A 19,862-nucleotide genomic window follows, 5' to 3' on the forward strand; every position below is an offset into this window, starting at 1 on the left:
CAAAAAACAAACTATTCTTTAACCTATTATATTTTGTATTATTGGTGTAGTAGTTATACTTGTACCAGTCGCAGTAGGCTACTTTAAAATTGCACCAAGTTGCAAACATCACCCTTTAAACAGCACAGACTTCATCAGCCAATAGGAAACAAGTCTAACAGAGTTTAAAAGTCGAGCGGCTCATACCAATGTGAAAATAGGGGCGTACCGTTTTGTTAGCTTTCGAGTTTGTCGCGAAGTTTACAGTGCAAACACCATATTCAAACAGATTTGTTTAATAAGACTATAATATTCAACGGTTACAAATACTTCTCCTTGGAGCCACTTTCTAATTAAAACCCTAAGATATTTTTCTTTGTACACCCCTACGTGTTAGACTTGAGATCTTCCGGTGTCAAAGTTGACCGGCAGTGCTGTCATGTCTTTGTTGCCTCTGTTGTTCCTCATATGTTGTGAATAGAAGAGCAGTAGATGGAAAAATAACAGTTATTTGTACAGGAGAAACTAATCAAAACCTTACCCACAGCAGGTACGTGTAAGTTTTTAAATACTGATAACTTGTGTACGGTTTCTCTGCGAGGATTCTCAGTGGAAGCGAAACCATTCATCCATGCTAAGCTAGCCGAGCAGCTAGCTGTTGGCTAATGCTAGCTGCACTTGTGGCACTGCTACTGTTATAGCTTTTGACAATAACTTTTATATTATCACCCGGAACACGAACATTTACGAGTGAAATAAGACAGCTACAAACTTGAATCTCTATGTACGAGCAGTGTATTTTAAAACTGGTTTAAAATGGACATATGGTTTTCATCCGGGTTTAGCTTGTGAGTTAGCATAGCCATAGAATAAGGTGCAGGTACAGTCATTGATGTGCAGTCGCAGAATTTGGTGTCTACGATAAATACTGTTGCTTTTTTCTTAAAATTGGTCATGCATATAAATGGTTTAACTTTGTTGTGTTGTGTATCACCATTTAAATTATCATTTTGTTAATGTTATTTTTTGTTAAATCCTCAGTTTGTCTACAGTGCCCTGTTGGCACATGCATTCAGTTTCATACACTGCCAGACTCTTAACATGCTAAACCACATGTGCATCACCTAGACATGTTTCCTCAATATGCATATTGATTTATTTAATAAAGTCAAACCACCCAAAAGATGGAAGACAAGCTGAATGGATTCCCTGTTGTCTCCCCGGAGTATCTTCAACAGTGGTGAGTCTTCCTCCTCACCAGCAATGTGGCCACACAGGATCATATCTGCAAACCTCTGAATGGCAAAAGTGTGGCGAAAATGAAATGAAAGCATGTGTGCCCCTTTTGATTTTGTTTTACCATTGTTTTCATGATATGCCATTTGGGCTGTGCACCATGAATTATGTTTTATAGTGCTGTATATATTGTTTTCTTATAGCTGGATGGCATTTAACCTTGGTTTAACACAGGGAGAACTAAAAAGCATCTTGTTGGTGGAATGTAAAGCTTTTCTACAGTCTCTGATTCACTAACAGTTGTTGAATGGGAACTAACAGTGTGGGTTTTCCATGTGGTTTGAATATAAGCTGCACAACTCTACAGAATGATCTGTATGTTCTCCTTTTTTTTTAACTATAGACATGCACACATGCCACATTTTCATGACTGATATGCACTCCATAGGGTTGCAGCGATATACTGGTTTCAAGGTATACCGTGATATAAAAGTTGACGGTCATAATACTATCTACATTTGCCTATTTATGTTTATTTTATTTTTTTTATTTTTTTAAAAAAGAAATGCAGCTGATTGTTGAATCTGGGCTTTATTTTATTTATTTTCTATGGGGGGACTTCTTACACATACTTCCATGAACAAAATGATTCAAATTTTTAGTTATAGTTAAGAAGAAGAGGTTCAGTGGGAGAGGTCTACTATCATGGGCATTGGTCAGAATGCATCAGCCACTGAAACTTTCCTTCTGCGTGCAATGGTTTATTTCCAAACTCAAATTGCAATTAAACATAAAGTGGGAGCAAACACACATGGGTTCAAATCCAAAATAAACAAATACACAATTAAAACTTAAGTCAAATTAAACAAATGTCCATCTTAGTAAGAGTAAATAATGCTCAGATAAACTAATCATACACAGGATAAACTAAAGAGAAAGAAACTGCTTACCAGGACTGCCGCTCTCTGTGCCGATCAAGAAAAGATGAGTGAAATGGTGTTCAGGGTTTAAATAGGAACTCAATCAGGTTAATAAGTGAACAAAGAGTGAAAGGAACCAGTCAGTGCTGAGGAAATGGAGTGAGGTAAAGGAAGAGTCAAAATAAGGAAAAATAGAAATCTTTACTACAATAGTACTAAAACGTTTGATTAACCAAGAACAACCCTTCTATTTTCATTTTTTTAAGGGTCACTCTGACTGATAATAAGATAAATTCTGTAAAATACTGTGACAGCGTGAAACTGCAATATTTTCTGAGACAGTTTTAGTACCGTGAAAATCTCATACAGTTAAAACCCTAGCACATCAGTGTATTAGGTCCATCTCGCTAAAACAAATGCAAACATACAACAGACCTTCAACAGTGCCGGAGTCATTAAGGTTATGATGTTCAGTTTTTGTTGAAACCGTTTTTAAGAGGTGTTGATCAGCTTTATGGTTATTTTGAAGGTTGTAGTAGTTCACTCTCAAACATAAAGCTCCACAAGAGTGTCTCTAACTACACTGGCAAACTAAACCTACCATTCATGAGGAGTAACTGACTCTTAACAGTTGTAGGAGGGTGCATCAGTTACGTGTATTCATTAATCAGAGTGAATTATGCATCATTACTCTGTAACACTCAATCAACTACAGAAAAAAGCGCATACAGTAAGTTACATAACACACTGATCTAACTCAGCTTTAACCCTGCAGCAAATCCAGTTGCCATCTCACTTGATGTATACTTCCCTTCTGTCTTTTCAAAATTCTTCCTCTTCACAGGGTTCATTCTGCACAGCAATTTCAAGCTCTCCAGGCCCAATATTCAGGCTTCAGCCACAACCATCAGCCTCATTACCCCGAGGAGCAGACGGGAGAGACAGCCATGGCACACATGGCGAATCCAGAACCCATGATGCAACAGCAGGAACCTGCCAACCTTGCAAAACGTACTATGATCTCTTTTGACTAAGACATCCTGTCTCCACTGTATATGTGCATCAGCTGGCTCTGTGTCAGGTCCTAGATTTATTTTTATGCCATAAAGTATTGAAAAATTACACCTAAATATCTGATGAAAGTTTTGTAATACTGCACAGCATTCGCATGCTTGCTAGAAAAAGACGAGCTTTGTGTAAGTTATTGAGAGCCTTGTCACATATATTTGGCTTACTAAAATAAATTGTACTCTTGTGGTTTGCATCGATGTTTGATGTGCTTTAAGAAACTCCAAAAATTAATTAAATGGAGTTATATTTAAGTGCAGTAAGATGCAAATTGTATCTGCCCACAGTTTTAACAAAATGCAGGTGCTTCTTTGTTTTGATGTCACCTCTCTGAAATTTTCTTGTAGCCCCGCCAAAAAAGAGAGGCCGACAAGCTCAACCCAAGGAGCCCAAAGCACCCAAACCACCAAAAGTCCCCAAGGTACCAAAGCCACCAAAGGACCCAAATGCACCTAAAGGCAAACCTGGTCCCAAGCCCAAGAAGGCTGCTGAGGGTCAGGCGGATGGCAAGCAAGAGAAGATTGACGAGAGCTTCAAGAAGGTGAAGAGGAAAATTGACCGCTTCAAGGGAATGTCAGAGGAGGAAGTCATGAAAAAGACTCTACCAGACCTGCTGGATTACAACCTGGATTATGTCATTGTAAGATCCCCCGTTCAACTGTTTAAAAGCTAAACACAGTGTTGTCAGGAATGAACTTGGGTTTGTACGCTTCAAAACCATGCACTGTTTCTTTTCCAGATTGGCATCAATCCAGGACTGATGGCAGCTTTTATTGGTCGGTGGTTTCCAGGTCCTGGAAATCATTTCTGTAAGTTGTCTCATAAAAAAGATTTTGAGATGTGTAATAGTAAAAATGACTCCTGTCCTGCCAAAATTGTCAGAGAAGTTTTATAGAAATTTTATAGAAAAGAGTGGGAGGGAAGGGCAAGTGTGTAATCCTGGATCTTTTTTTTGCAAGACCCAGTTTGAGTGTCAGATGTCTAGAACAGCGGTTCCAACCTTTTCTTTAAGACGTACCCCTGCATTCCATTAGATGAACTCAAGCACCACTTTCTCAACACCACCGATCAGGTTCCAGATATGTTCCTTTGACGGGGTATTTTTTAAATTTTCAGGGAAGTGCCTTTTCCTGTCTGGATTCACTGAAGAGCAGCTCAACCACATGCATGACACCACCCTGCCTGTCAAGTACAAAATGGGCTTCACCAACATGGTGGCCAGGGCGACACCAGGAAGCAAAGACCTCACAAGGTAGGCCTAAAAATGATGGAAAAAAATGTGTAAGATACCAGTGGCATTGCTCATAGATTTTAAGTTGCTCAGTCACCATGAAATAACACTGTATTTTAACCATTTTTCTTTTGTTTTCATCTCAACAGTAAAGAGTTACGTGAAGGAGGCAAAATTCTTGTAGAGAAGCTGAAGAAATTCAAGCCTCTAATTGCTGTTTTTAATGGAAAATGTAAGCACTCTCCTACCATAGAGCTACAGTTGCAATAAAATTATCTGATAAAGTGAATTAAAGTATTAATTTTCTGTTTTTTCCCCTCAAGGCATCTATGAAATGTTCTGCAGAGAGATGTTTGGTAAAAAACCAAAGAAACTTGATTTTGGTTTGCAGCCACACAAGATCCCCGACTGTGAAGTGGTGAGCACCCAACTGCTTCATTACCATCAAATATTGATGAACTTTAGCCTCATTTTTCAAATTAGCCTCTTAAAATGGATTCACTCTCTCCTCCTTTAACCACACCACAGCCATTTTTAAACCGTACAGTATTACTTTTTTTGAAGGATTAATCTGACAGTCATTTCCCCTCCACAGGCTCTGTATCTAATGCCTTCATCCAGCGCTCGATGTGCTCAGTTCCCTCGTGCTCAGGACAAAGTCCATTTCTACATCAAACTGAGGGAGCTCAGAGATCAGCTGAAGGGCGTCCAAAAGACCAGAGAGATTGAGGAGATTCAGTACTCGTTTGACTTGAAATTGGCCAAGGGTAAGCACCGTCTGTGTGGATCAATGTATGTGTGGTTTGTTATCCAACCTGTTAGTGGCATGGCAGTGAAAAATCTGTTTTCTTATAGTGAAACTGGAAGCAGCATTGTGACATAAAGAAAAAAAGCTATGATTATCATTTAAAAATAGGTAGTTTCCCCTCTTCTAGTGTTAATAAAAAATACTGTATGAAGGCTTAACGAGTTTTTTTAAGTGATAATATGCAAAGTAGTGTCATCATTGGCTTGTTACTTTGTGAGTTTAAGTACATGCTGATAGTAGAATCCTGCCTTTAGTTTGATATCTGGATCTAATTTAGATCATGTTTGGCATTTTCTCTCCCTTTTTATACATCAACAGAGGATGCCAAGAGGATGGCGATTAAGGAGGAGCAGTACGATCCTGGTTATGAAGACGCCTACGGTGGAGCGTATGCAGAGTATGGAGAGGGTCAAGGCCAAAGCCAGACCAACGGTCACTGCACATTCTCAACTACAGAAAACACAGGTAACACACACACACACACACACAGAGTCAAGTGTATTTCACTCCTCACATTTTATTACAGCTATTCTAATGCCCAGTTCAGACCAAAGATCCACGACGTGGCGAGTTGAATCATGCAACTACTTGCAATGCACCGTTCTGCAACGTTCTAAAAACCTGCTGGTTCACACCAATGCAACTAAATGAGATGGTGTATCATCTCTATCTGACACCAGCACACGGTGAGGACAGAAACAGAGCACCTGACCTGCCGTCTGTGGTCATTTTGACTTGACCAGCAGGCTTCACTACAAGCTGATTAACTGTTGAAACAGGTGATGTGATTTACTTCCTCAAACCAGCTGCCAGTGATTTGACCAGCTGAGTTGCAGGTGACAGAGCTCAGACTGGCCAGTTCACACCGCTGCAACTTTTCTCTGCAACGTTCTAAAATGGTTTCATCTCATAGTGAATCTTTGATCAGAACTGGGCTTTAGAGTGTTGAAATTGAACACCCTTTGTAATGATCAGGGTGAAGCTTAATGTTGTTTGTCCAGATACATTTTTTAACTGTGTTTTAAGGCTTACTCAGGTTTGTTTGGAGCATTCAGAGTGTTTACATGAACTTCAGTAACCGTATTACAGCCAACTTTCTGCTGTGAGCTGACTTCATATACGAGGGCATAACTGAGATTCTGTAATCTGGGGAGGAGTTCAGAGAAACCTGATTTCCCCGGCTAGATTTCTCCAGCTAGATTTCTCCAGATTTCCTAGCCATGTAACCAACTTTTAATCAGCTTTTTGCAAGTGTGTGACAAGCCTGAGCTGCTGCATGTATACATACGTATGTGGATTTACAGTAACGAGGTTGTCAGTATCCTGTGTAACATAATTTCTCTGAGTAACCTGATTTCTTGTGACCATGTGAATATACTCATAGCTTATGATTGATTTGTTACAATGGGCATTTGCAAAGGTAAATTTGTGAGCAATACAATACTTTTTATGTCGGCAACGATTTATCCTCCACAAGGGATTCGGTGTCTTAAAAATAATATTGTGCCTATTATGTTTACAGATTTACCAGATTAAACATAATGGAGTGCTGCAGGGATAGCATCTTTTGTCAGCTTACCTGAAAGTTAGCATTGCCCCGGTTTGCTCAACAAAAAGCAAATGTAATTTTGGATTATTGTAGAAAATAAGCTCTGTGGCAAAAAAAAGTTTGACACTCAAATGTTTTGTTCAGCACTTTTTCGATTTGTGAAGTGTAACTAGAATTGTCATAGTAAAAAGCTAACATTATGCTATAAATGAACTACACCATGGTCGCATAACTTCAACGTTGCCACCACAACAAGGCTGTAGAGCAGTGTTCAGTGTGATGACGCTTTGTTGTCTTATTTAGCTACTTGTTAGCGACTGCCTTTTTTAAGACATAAAATTCGCCAGTATATTTTGTGTTGTAGAAAAAATATGAAACAGTCTTCAGCTTGTGTTGACCTTATTTCAGGTATCTAACGAAAAACATATTCAAAAAACCCATTGACTTCAAGACGAGGGCGCCGAAGTGCAGAAATACTAACTCATTTCCAGGTTTAAGGACTCATTCCTACACCACTATATAGATATCAGTTGTGTCCTGTTATCCTCAGCACAGGGTTTGAGTCTGTGTCATCTTGTCTTCAGAAGGAGCACAGGAGGCGGCCACGTCACAAATACCAGAGGGCCAGCTCCCAGACGGACAGTGGATGACCCAGTCTTTTGCAGATCAGATCCCAGACATCAGCGGTGGACCGAAGGACGGCAGTGTATAAGGACTCATGATGACTTTTAGATGGTTTTAATAGTGTCCGAGTGAAATATACACACATAGATGGACTTTTTTAGATGTTTTGCAGAATATTCTTTCTGCACTTTTTAATTTTGTTTGTGGTCTTGTGTACATGTATGATCATCTTCACGGCAGTCTTTTTAATGATGTGAAATCAGGGACCTGACAATGATGCTCGACTGTCCTTGGAGAAGGTCGCGTATTTAAACATTTGTTTTTGCCTTCATACTGTACTGTACCTTACTGCACTGTGATGCAGTATGTGTGAACATTCAACTTCTACTGTTTTCACAGTAGATAAAACTCCAGGAGGTTATTTTATAAGCTTGACTACATGATCCTCTGTGAATCGAGGATTTAGCTAGCATTAATGTTTTACACTCATGGTGCTATGAACTGACCACGATGCAAAGTGATCACTCGGTGACACCAGGCTCATCACGTCTGTTAGAGATCCCTCACAGGGAATAACGGGCAAGCCTTTCAATATAATGTTACAAAACTCAAAACAGGTTCTATTTTAATCTTTTATCATCATTTTTTTGCTTTAGGAAATTTAGAGTTATGTTTTGTATGTTTATGAAAATGTCATTCACAAGGAATTTTATGAAACACTTGTCCATTAAAATGTCCTGATGATGCTTTTTCTATATTATTGGATTCCCTTTCAGTCATTTTAAGTGTCATACAACCTTGTGAGTTAATTTAGAGTATAGAGAAGAGTAGATAGAATATATTAGAAAAGAAAACAACAGTAGAAAGTGGAGCCCAACACAAAAGAGAAGCGCTGACATGCAACAAACGTGCTCTAGATCCTGAAACAGGATTTCACAGTAATATGGTTTGGACCTCTGACCACAGAGCCCCCAAAAATGCTTCAGCTGAGGCAAATGTGCATATCTGACAATATTTGGGGCAGCATGGTGGTGCGGAGGTTAGCGTTGTCGCCTCGGGTGGGTGAGCCCTTCTGTGAGGAGTTTGTATGTTCTCCTCATGTCAGTGTAGGTTTTCTCTGGGTACTCCAGCTTCCTCCCACAGTCCAGAGACATGCAGGGTAATTGGTGACTCTAAATTGGCCGACCTGGCGACGTGTCCAAGATATACCCCACCTCTCACCTAATGTCAAGCTAGGATAGGCTCCAGCCCCCCGGTGACCCCCAACAGGATAAGCAGTTATGGAAAATGAATGAATGACAATGTTAGACAAAACATCACCATCTTATCTTATGACCACACTACCTGACTTTTACATATATTTTTCCCTTTAATTGATCATTAATTAAAGTCTGTTATGATTTGCTCCACTGTCATGGGTCCGAAGTGCTTTTAAACACTCTTAAAGCTACAGTTGGTAACTTTTGTAAACAAAAAAAACGTCATATTTGCTGAAACTGTCACCACACAGTAGTACATGAGACAGATGATCTGTGAAAGAAATCACTTTCTCCTGCTTCCACTTGTGCATCTCATGGCCTTTGCCAGAATGTGCCGCTTCTCATGGAAAGCAACTAATCAGAGCTGAGGCGTTTCTAACACAGCTGCCAATCACTGATTGTGAAACTAGGCAGTGTTGATCAAATATAAATCAAGACACTGTTACTGCATCGCCTGTTTCACACCTGAAATGTTTTCAGAAACACATTCTAACCATAGACTGTTTCTAATGCACTGTTTAGCTGTAAAAAATGAGAACGTTTGCTCCGGCTTCCAGCTCCACTGTTTTCAAAATGGTGGTCGGGTCACAAACTTCTTTTTACAGCTGAAGAGTGCATTTAAAATATGCCTCTGAAAACATTTTAGGTGAGAAATAGGCAATACAGTAACAGAATCTTGATTCATATTTGATTAGTGCTGCCTCTTCTGACAGTTTGACCACAGTTAACAAGCAGCCGTTGACATGATTGATTTTGATTGGTTGTTTTCATCATGTGCGGTAAGGCCAGTAAGGCTAACACACAGTAAGAGGAGGCAGGTGATGTAGCATGAATTTCTTTGGACACAGTGACAGTTTTCGTGTAACAAAAATGTTGTTATAAAAGTTACCAACTAAAGTTTCAAAGGGGATGAAACAAACTTTTCTGCTTCTTTTCCTTCTCAGTGAGGTCAGAGGTGAAAATCAGCTGCAGAAACAGGCCTGCAAATGAAGATTTCAATGCCTCAAGACCTCCAGCAGCAGAACATAGGGGCTTGTTACTGCCCTGCTTTACAACATACAAAAAATAAGTACCATACACTCCAAGTCACATACTTGGAAATATAAGCCAAAAAAATAGTCATATAAATATAAAAAATTCATGTAGGAGATTGTATGATATCCTACAAAACTCACATCATCTAATGAAAATGGTTCAGCATATAACATTTGCTTTTTGTTTACAGAACCTCAAAAAAAACCAAATAGCAAATAACCCTGGATACAAACATTGCATCACTTTCCTTGTCAACTCTTGACCAAGTTAAGTCTGGGATGATTTTATGCCTTACTTTAAAGTAGCTGGTCATTCAACAACATGCTCATTTGCTTGTTAACTTTGACTGGGTAAATAGGGTAAATAATTGTTAATTGGGTTAAGCTTTTGATCACCAGCTAAGGCGGTTTTTGAGCCTTGTTGAACCGATACATGAGTCAGACAAACCAAGTTTATTTATGTAGCACATATCAGCAACAAGGCAATTCAAAGTGCTCTACATGAAACATTAAAAACATCAAAACAGTGGAAAAGAAACACCTTATAAAAGGACATTTCAAACAGTCATTAAGAGAGCACAGAGAATAGAAAATAAAAAGAGCTTGAATAGAATAAAAGGTATAAAGCACCAGAGTAAAAGTTACATTACGGTGTAAACAATGAATAAACTTAATAAAAGGCAGCGGCAAACAAAAATCTTCAGCCTTTATTTAAAAGAAGTGAGGGTTGAACCAGACCGGCAGGTTTTGGGGAGATTGTTTAAGACATGTGGTGCATAAAATCTGAACTTTTCTTCTCCATTATTAGTTTTGACTCTAGACACACAAAGCAGACCTGAACCAGATGACCTGAGAGATCTGGATAGTTCATAATGTAGCAGAAGATCTGAAACACAAATCTAAACATGCATTTCTTCTCCTACACAGAGATTATAAATACATATCAATTAAGCTATTCTATTTCTAGGTATTCTATTTCACATTTGCAGTTCTAAACAGGCTTTTTTCTGCCCGGTTGATGTTTGATGAAGAGTCCGTTTACTCCTGTGGTTTAAAGTCACCTTGCTGTATTCAGGTGTGTTGGGGGAGGGGAAGCTGGATGGACCTGTGCAGGTGGATGTGAGGGAGAGGAGGGCCAGGTTACCGTTGTTGTCCCAGTGAAGAGTTCTCTTAGAATTTCTGGTGATTGTCGAGGCCAGAGGTTTAATGTTGATGTTTTCCCCTGTCTGGCTGCTAAGATCTGAGTGAGACGACCTGGAGAATGTACTGGAGAATATAAAGATGGATTGTCAAAGACCATGTGTAACCTTAACCCAATAACTGAGATTAAAATAGATAAACACAAGGTTAAAAAAACAACCTTCAAATTATATACACTGCCTGGCCAAAAAAAAAGTCGCCACCTGGATTTAACTAAGCAAATAGGTACGAGCCTCCTATTGGATAATTACTGCATGGGCGATTATCTTTCAGCTGGCAACAAGTTATTTAACCCCAACTGGTGCAATGAGTTGCTTCTCATTTCCTAAACAACCATGTCGAAAGACACATCCCGTGGTCGTGGAAAAGATGTTAGCCTGTTTGAGAAGGGTCAAATCATTGGCATGCATCAAGCAGAGAAAACATCTAAGGAGAACTGTTAAGAACTGTCCAACGCATTATTAAAAACTGGAAGGATAGTGGGGACCCATCGTCTTCGAGGAAGAAATGTGGCTGGAAAAAAATCCTCAATGATCGTGATCGGCGATCACTTAAACGTTTGGTGAGATCAAATCGAAGAAAAACAACAGTAGAACTCAGGGCTATGTTTAATAGTGAAAGTAAGAGCATTTCCACACGCACAATGCGAAGGGAACTCAAGGGATTGGGACTGAACAGCTGTGTAGCCTTAAGAAAACCACTAATCAGTGAGGCTAACCGGAAAAAAAGGCTTCAATTTGCTAGGGAGCATAAAGATTGGACTCTGGAGCAATGGAAGAAGGTCATGTGGTCTGATGAGTCCAGATTTACCCTGTTCCAGAGTGATGGGCGCATCAGGGTAAGAAGAGAGGCAGATGAAGTGATGCACCCATCATGCCTAGTGCCTACTGTACAAGCCTGTGGGGGCAGTGTTATGATCTGGAGTTGCTGCAGTTGGTCAGGTCTAGGTTCAGCAACAGTATGTGCTCAAAGAATGAGGTCAGCTGACTACCTGAATATACTGAATGACCAGGTTATTCCATCAATGGATTTTTTCTTCCCTGATGGCACGGGCATATTCCAAGATGACAATGCCAGGATTCATCGGGCTCAAATTGTGAAAGACTGGTTCAGGGAGCATGAGACATCATTTTCACACATGGATTGGCCACCACAGAGTCCAGACCTTAACCCCATTGAGAATCTTTGGGATGTGCTAGAGAAGGCTTTGCGCAGCGGTCAGACTCTACCATCATCAATGCAAGATCTTGGTGAAAAATTAATGCAACACTGGATGGAAATAAATCTTGTGACATTGCAGAAGCTTATCGAAACAATGCCACAGCGAATGCGTGCCGTAATCAAAGCTAAAGGCGGTCCAACAAAATATTAGAGTGTATGACCTTTTTTTTTGGTGGTGACTTTTTTTTTGGCCAGGCAGTGTATTTCCAAGTGCACACACCTGTTGAGGTCCTTGCCTCTGCTTTTCCATGTCTGCCTGCAGAGATCTGCAGTCAGCGTCAACAGTGATAATATTATGCTGTCACAATAAAAGACATATAAAGCATTAAGTGTAAATACGTGATCAAAGTGATGCTAGTAATAATAAGAGAAGCAGGATATGAAATAAGTGTGATTCTCTTGCTGCATTATCTTCTGGTTGCATCATCAAACCACTTTACCTTTTAATGAGTAATAAGCTCAGCTCAATGGGCAGCACGAGGAGCGTCAGTAGACACAAAACCACCTTCACTGGAGGGAACTTGGTGAGCTGAGACCACCAAGTGTTGCCACCATGACTGTCCCTGCAGGCCTCACACAGCACTAACACACACACACGCGCGCACACACACACACACACACACACACACACACACACACACACAAGCATATGCACACACACAATGTCTTCACTGCAGCAACTTTAATGTCAGTGTTATAGTCTGTAACCAAAATAAATCTGACTGTCCTTAACTTGAACAATAAAACATTTCAAAATTATTTTTTATCCTGTAATTTTGAGGTGAGTTAATTTTGTGAGTGTGACAAACTGGCTCAGTGAGGTACAGAAATGAGGAAGGGGAATGTCAAGCTTCTCAAACACCACGTGGTGCAGCTTGGACACATCTTCAGTGATGTCCAAGATGCTTGAAACTTGGTACTGGTTGTGAATCGTTAAAATTGTGGTTACTGTACTTGGTGTTATTGTAATTTGCAGCATTCTCTGGCACAAGAACTTCCTTCATGGTAAATAAAGTTCTGTTTAATTTAATTGAATTAAACCCCCTCTCTGGCCTACAAACCTGTGACCTGCTGACACCTGCCGTCCTTACCTTTCTTGAAGCTAACTGGCAAGTTCTCTATGACTTCCGGGCTTAGCCAACAATGATCTTCCTGATGAGAGTTTTGTCCGTTCAACCCCGTGTTCTGGGACTTAACTTTCTTCGCCAGCTCACAACAAGCAGGTTTGACTGTGTCCATCTGCACCATCACACTGGGAGGAAGACACTGTGTTCCAAGCAGGTCTGTAAGACACAAATGACTGATAGCATGTATTAGTTGTCACTACATGGTGTGAACCAGTAAAATCAAAGACTCAGTCATGAGGAGGAGGATGAAGGTGGAGGAGCTCACCTCTTTCTTTCAGGAAATGAAGAGCGTCCATGTAACCGTTGTGGCAGATCTCAGCCAGCTTCTGTCAAACACAAAAGTGGAGGTTTGTTTGCTCTTCCTTTACATTACAGAGAACTGTGTCAACATTTCAACATTCTTTTGTCATTTGTATAAACACTGTTTTAAAGAAAAATCACCCACCTCAAGTGTGGGAGGGAGGAAGGATGTGCAGACCCGATGCACATTGCCGGTGTTGACCTGGATGCTCACGTTGCCGTAGTGCACCTCGAAGAAGTTGAATGTCCCCTCTCTGGGGCAGATGTCACTCTCGCCGGAGAACGGGGCCATAGTGATGGTGTTTCTGTGCTCAAACAAAGGCATGTTGTTGCTCAGGGCTCCATCCATATACAGCTGAGGAGACAGGAAGAGAAATCAAACTCAGCTCCCTGCTGAATGCATGTATGTACTGCGTGAGCTGTATCTTTGTCTCTAACAGGCATGTGGAGTGTTACAAATGAAATGGATTACCACTCAGGCATAGTGAAGAGATTTGTTTAGTGCATATGACAATTTTTTTTTGGTGTGCTTTCCCCCCTATCTCTATCTATCCCTCTAACTTATTGTACCACTGCATTTCCCCCTAACATTAAACAATAATGGCGCCCAGCAGTGTATAATGCCAACATGAAAGGACAGCTTTTTATCGTCGGTGTCTGACGCCGGACATCGCTGCCCATGCACCGATATTTGACGACTTTTGAGTGAGACCGGGATGTTGAGCACAGATGCAGAATGGCAGCTCTAAAAAAATGCCTAGTTCTTTCATCCTGTGTGACCCAAGAAAGTTGTATTATCTTTTTTTTATATTATGTTTTAAGGTCCAGTTTGTAGGATTTGGAGGCATCTATTGGCAGACATGAAATATGTTCATTCATATTTATCATTGTCATCATTGGTTTGGAATCACCTAAAACTAAGAATCGTTGTATATTATTACCTTAGATTGAGCCATTTATAGCTACAAACAGAGCAGATCCTCTTCCACCGTGTCTGCCATGTTGTTCTACAGTAGCTGAGAATGGACAAATCCAACACTGGATCTGAACTGGGCTATTTGCGTTTTTGCATTTTCACATCGGCCACTGTAGTTCTCGTACATGCTTGGCACACGGCAGAAGTTTCAGTTCTGCAACCTCACCACGAGATGCCGCTAAATCCTGCATACTAGACCTTTAAAATGAAAAAATGTCATACTCCACCATAGCTACGTTACAGGACTAAAATAACCAAAACAAAATGGGCCCAGGAGTACCTTTTTTTACATTCTCCATTCACCATGAAATAGATCAAGTTGTGCCTGAAATTCCTACTCTGATTTATTACTTAAAGCCCCTATTTATAAGATTTTAAAAAATTCGGATTAAAGGGGCTTTAAAGTAAATAACACAGGAAAACCATATTGTATAACCATTTCTTTCTAATCCTCTCACAAACACTTAACTTAAGAAATGTACAGTATATCTACTCACCACTCCACGGTACGAAGGTGGGACGAAACCACAGTAAACAGGGAAAAAGCAGCTGCACATCAGAACCTGCAGCAGTAAACAATGAAGAACAAAACTTCAGAATACAGCAAACTATCAAAACAGACTCATGAAATTAGACCAGTTTGTATAACACCTCAGTCCCCCTCCCTCCTCCATTCTACCTGAATGAGCTCCTCTCTGCTGTCAAACTCTGACACCAAAACATTCCTCCCATCAGACAGCCTGGTGAGGGACACGCAGAGCTTTCCAGAGGCCCGGAGGTGAGCGTCTGCTGGGAGCCTCTCCAGCAGGGAGTCCCTTACTGTCCGCAGCAGACTGAAGGTCGGGTGGAAAACTCCCAGTGTGTGTTTCCTGGCCTCTTTTGCCACGGCCAAAACATCAACACAGAACTCCTCTGAGGAGGAAAATTAAGCAAAATCACATATTGATGTATTCATGATGCAGCAAAGGTGAATAAGTGAGTTAGAGAATCATTGACATGTGGGTAAGCTGAACCCCTGCCTCACTGAGCTCTCTCGCTTCTGCAAAATGTATTCTGGGTATTGTATGTTTTATGTTTTTATTATGGATCCCCATTCGTCTTCACAAAGTGAAGACTATTCTTCCTGGGGTCCAGACACTCATATATACAGTACAATCAAAATAAAAACTTAATACAATGAAACAATACAATAAAATACAAAAACAAAATGCATACTTAAAATAAAACAAAACAAACAGAAAAACTCTTTCTGTTTCTAATAACTCTTAATATACAATCAACATACCTCATTCAAAGAACCAAAACATCATTACAGTTCTGCAATTTCAACTTGCTAAGTAAACACAATTTGTTTACCAATAATGGCTTCTTTTAATTTCTTTTTAAATCTCAATTTATTGTCTATCCTAATTATATTTGGCGGGAGCCTATTCCAATATGCTATTGCTCTATACATTACAGTTCTCTTCAGTGCATTAGATCTTGGTAGCGGTAGAGTAAAGTGAACACACATAGCATGCCTAGTGGTATAGCCATGTCTAGCATTTATAGGTTGTAGCTGAAACAACAAATTCTTGTGTTTACCAGAATGATAAATATTAAACAGAAATGTCACAAGACTACATGCCAGTCTTTGATCCACTTTCATCCAAGACAGTACTCCATGCATCCACTCAACACTACTCCTTCCATTACAGCGGAGTGCGAGGCGTGCCGCTCTGTTCTGAGTGATCTGGAGTTTGTGTAAGTCTTGTTTTGAAGCGCTAGACCATATTGTTGGGCAGTACTCAAGACAGGATAGTACTAAAGATTGCAATACTAGTTGAACCGTTGAGCCAGACAACAAGTGTGCAGCCCTTCTTATCATTGAAATATTTCTACTCATTTTAGACACTATTTTATTAATATGTGATGACCACAAAAGTGTTTCATCAATAATCACACCCAATAATTTGGCCTCTCTAACTTGCTCAATATTAGCACCCTGTAAAACAAGATGGAGTTCAGGATTAGATCTTAGTATATATCTAGAGCCCAGCATGTTACTCTTTGTTTTGTTTTGTAGACTGATTTGTATCTTATACAGCATCCACCCATCAATCCATTTTCATCCCCTTATCCAGGGCTAGGTCGTGGGGGCAGCAGGCCGAGCAAAGCACCCCAGACGTCCCTCTCCCCAGCAACGTTCTTCAGGTCAGATGAGATATATAATCCCTCCAGCATGTTCTGGGTCTGCCCCACGGCCTCCCACAAGTTGGACGTGCATGTAACACCTCTAACAGGAGGTGCCCAGGAGGATCCTGATCAGATGTCTGAACCACCTCAGCTGACCTCGTACGACGCGAAGGGGCTCTGAACTCCCTCCGGATGTCCGAGCTCCTTACCCTATCTGGCTGAGCCAAACCACCCCACAGAGGAAACTCATTTTGGCCGCTTTAATCCGTGATCTCATTCTTTCGGTCACTACCCAGAGCTCATGACCATAAGTGAGGGATGGGATTATTAATTATTTGTGGGTATTTTTAAGCATTTTAAAGTTGGAAATCTTAAACTATTTTAAGCTGCACTGTGTGTCATTTGTTTAGTTATGTGTTGTGTATGCACTGACATTTTTATGCCTCTGCGCTGGCCTTGGCTGGAGGCATTATGTTTTCAGGTTGTTCATCCATCTGTCCCATCCTTGTGAACGAAATATCTCAAGAACGCCTCAACAGAATTTCTTCAAATTTGGCACAAACATTCACTTGGACTAAACGATAAACTGATTAGATTTTGGTGGTCATAGGTCAAAGGTCAATGTCTATGTGACCTTGTTTGTCTCATTCTTGTAAACATGTATCTCAAGAATGCCTAGAGGGAATTTCTTGTACTTTGGCACAAACCCTCACTTGGACTGAAGAATAAACTGATCAGAATTTTGTGGTCAAAGTCTATGTGACCTCATCTGTCTCATTCTTGTAAATGTGGTATCTTAAGAATACCTCTAGGGTTTTCTTCAAATTTGGCACAAATGTTCACTTGGACGCAATGATGAACTGATTAGATTTTAGGGTTGAAGGTCAAGGTCACTATGACCTCACAAAACATGTTTCTGGTCATAACTCAAGAATTCATATGCTAATTATGATAAAATTTGACACAAATGTCTAACAGGATAAAATGATGAAGTGATGACATTTCATATTCAAAAGGTCAAAGGTCAGCTTCACTGTGACATCATAATGTTCTGCTTAAAACACTTTTCTGGCCATTACTTAACCTCATATCTCAGGAAGAGAAGGGGAGACATTTTGTCAGATACTGAATTGGTGACACTGATTTTGGGTGTCCACCTTAAGACTGTGCTGCTTGTACAAATCTTCTGGGCTGTCGTGGGAAGATGTGTGTGAAGCATCCATGTTTTCACACACATGGATGTAAACTGTAAGAGAAACTTCATTTCTGTGCGGAGGCATACAATTGTGGGGCGGTAATTTTAATTACAAAAATAAAGTTTCTACTTATATTCAAGGTTGTTGTTACATTATAAGAATACCCGGAAAATAAAATATGCTTTTTGTTGTGATGTTTTTTATTATCATTTTTTATTTTTGTGTTTAAGTGAATGACAGAAGAAAGCAGAAACAGTGAGTATTGGATGGTTTTCCTCATCTGGCCTCCCTTTGCTTTGAACTCCATGCCACCTCTGGAATTTGCTCTCACTATTGCTTGGACTCTGTGTGGGTCAGTGAACCTGCCAAGAACAGTGTTTACTTCAAGTATCAATAACAGTAAATGCTCTGAGATAACACATCCCTGACCTTTCTGAATAGCCGGGCACTTTGGTTGCTATGGAATGAAAACTTGTAGTATCACGTGAGACATATGTGGAGTACAACAAAACATATATTGCCTTTGTTTAATTAAAAAATGTACAGCTTTTAATGGATCTGTAATATAATCATTGTCCATTAACTTGACTCATACGCCATACTGTTTGTAAGCAACAAATAAATAACATAAGAAATTACTTATTTACTTGCAAAGTTAGCTTCACATTTAGTTTATTTTAGACATAAATATTAAGGGAAGAAAAAACTGACACAATATAACCTCAAAGCATTATTTGACCATCATGAGACATACAATAATAATGTCAGCCAACAGATCCTGATATAAAATACCCAATAAAACTGATAAACCATGACGATATCACTCAGCTTTAGTCTGCAATGTATAGTAAACTCACCGATGGGAATCCCAACAGTCAAAGCTGCAGCCACGAGACAACCAGATGAAGCTCCACAGATCTTTGACGCTCCATGAACCAGCCCTGGGGCCCGCTCCAGGATACAGCTCAAAGCCCCCAGGTAGTAAATACTCCTAAACCCACAGCCTGCAAACGAGATGTTCCACTCCTCGTCCCAGTTAGACATCTTCTCTGAGGTTTCTATCGACTCAAAACCACACCTCTGAAAGTCTCCACATCCATCTATCAGAGTTCACCTGGTGCATTTGGATCCCCTTCAATATTCATGAGGTTGTAAACAGTCTTATCTGCACCACATTTACAGGTGAAATGGGCAGTGCGTCAGCTGGCTGTAGTGCGGTGTTGCACAACTTACTAGCCTCAAACGTCACATGTGGGAAAAAAAAGAAAACACGCTGGGGCCCACTTCAGGTACTGGGGGTAATTAGGACAGCTGCATGACATGTGATACTGTTTCCATAACTTTCATAACCAACAACACGTGTGCAGTACTGGAGGGAAAGAAGAGGGGCAGGGGGGACAACAGTCTCACTCAGAGGGATTTCTCCACTTAGCTTCCTGTTTTTGATCCATCAGTTAAAGAAAAAAAAATACAGGTTTGAAAAAATACATGAAGCAACTCAGGGACTGTTCTTTTTTTTTTTTTTTAATTACAGGCAAATAATAAAACATAAAGCACAGAAGAAAACATGACATGACAAATATGGTCTCACAGAGAAAAACAAAACAAAACCCCAAAAGTTAGACTTATACAAATGAAAATGAATAAAAGAAAGGACATATAAATATTAGTAGGATCAAATCAGAAATTGAAATGATTAAGTAAGTTGACAGTAATAGTAAAAAAAAGTATTATAATTTTTCCACTTTTGACCACAGCAAATTTTCTCCCATTTCATTCTGTGTTGTGCTACTTTGCAATGATGTATAGCAATGATTTTTTTTTCAATAAGAAATTGACATTTCATTGTATTTTTCAGAAAACTTTTTGAGCTTTAATTTATTTATTTATTTTACCCAATTTATTTATTTTACCCAACAGAATTATTGTATTTATTATCTGGTAGTATAGTTTTAATCC

At 39.8% G+C, this 19,862-nt stretch overlaps 2 protein-coding genes across 3 annotated transcripts; one reads left to right on the forward strand and one right to left on the reverse strand.

Annotated features, from left to right (window-relative positions):
* The first annotated feature begins 393 nt into the window (after window positions 1-393).
* Window positions 394-8,172, forward strand: LOC117261585 (G/T mismatch-specific thymine DNA glycosylase-like). 2 transcript variants are annotated; one of them, XM_033633951.2, is made up of 11 exons: window positions 395-529; window positions 1,148-1,219; window positions 2,980-3,146; window positions 3,551-3,843; window positions 3,943-4,012; window positions 4,320-4,455; window positions 4,584-4,666; window positions 4,758-4,852; window positions 5,030-5,201; window positions 5,561-5,707; window positions 7,376-8,172. In XM_033633951.2, exons 2-11 carry the CDS (start codon window positions 1,164-1,166, stop codon window positions 7,501-7,503), a joined length of 1,347 nt encoding a protein of 448 aa, XP_033489842.2. In that variant the 5' UTR covers window positions 395-529; window positions 1,148-1,163; the 3' UTR covers window positions 7,504-8,172. The 2 variants fall into 2 exon arrangements, with proteins under 2 accessions (XP_033489843.2, XP_033489842.2); XM_033633952.2 differs by lacking the exon at window positions 1,148-1,219 and having other exon boundaries at window positions 394-529.
* Window positions 8,173-10,146: 1,974 nt separating this feature from the next.
* Window positions 10,147-19,117, reverse strand: LOC117261910 (patatin-like phospholipase domain-containing protein 2). The gene is made up of 9 exons (XM_033634500.2): window positions 18,761-19,117; window positions 15,212-15,444; window positions 15,030-15,095; window positions 13,702-13,911; window positions 13,522-13,582; window positions 13,221-13,412; window positions 12,570-12,711; window positions 12,350-12,427; window positions 10,147-10,974 (listed from the first exon to the last, which is right to left on the reverse strand). Exons 1-9 carry the CDS (start codon window positions 18,945-18,947, stop codon window positions 10,686-10,688), a joined length of 1,458 nt encoding a protein of 485 aa, XP_033490391.2. The 5' UTR covers window positions 18,948-19,117; the 3' UTR covers window positions 10,147-10,685.
* Between the last annotated feature and the right edge of the window lie 745 nt (window positions 19,118-19,862).

The sequence above is a fragment of the Epinephelus lanceolatus genome, chromosome 5, assembly GCF_041903045.1.
Source record: "Epinephelus lanceolatus isolate andai-2023 chromosome 5, ASM4190304v1, whole genome shotgun sequence".
NCBI lineage: Eukaryota > Metazoa > Chordata > Actinopteri > Perciformes > Serranidae > Epinephelus > Epinephelus lanceolatus.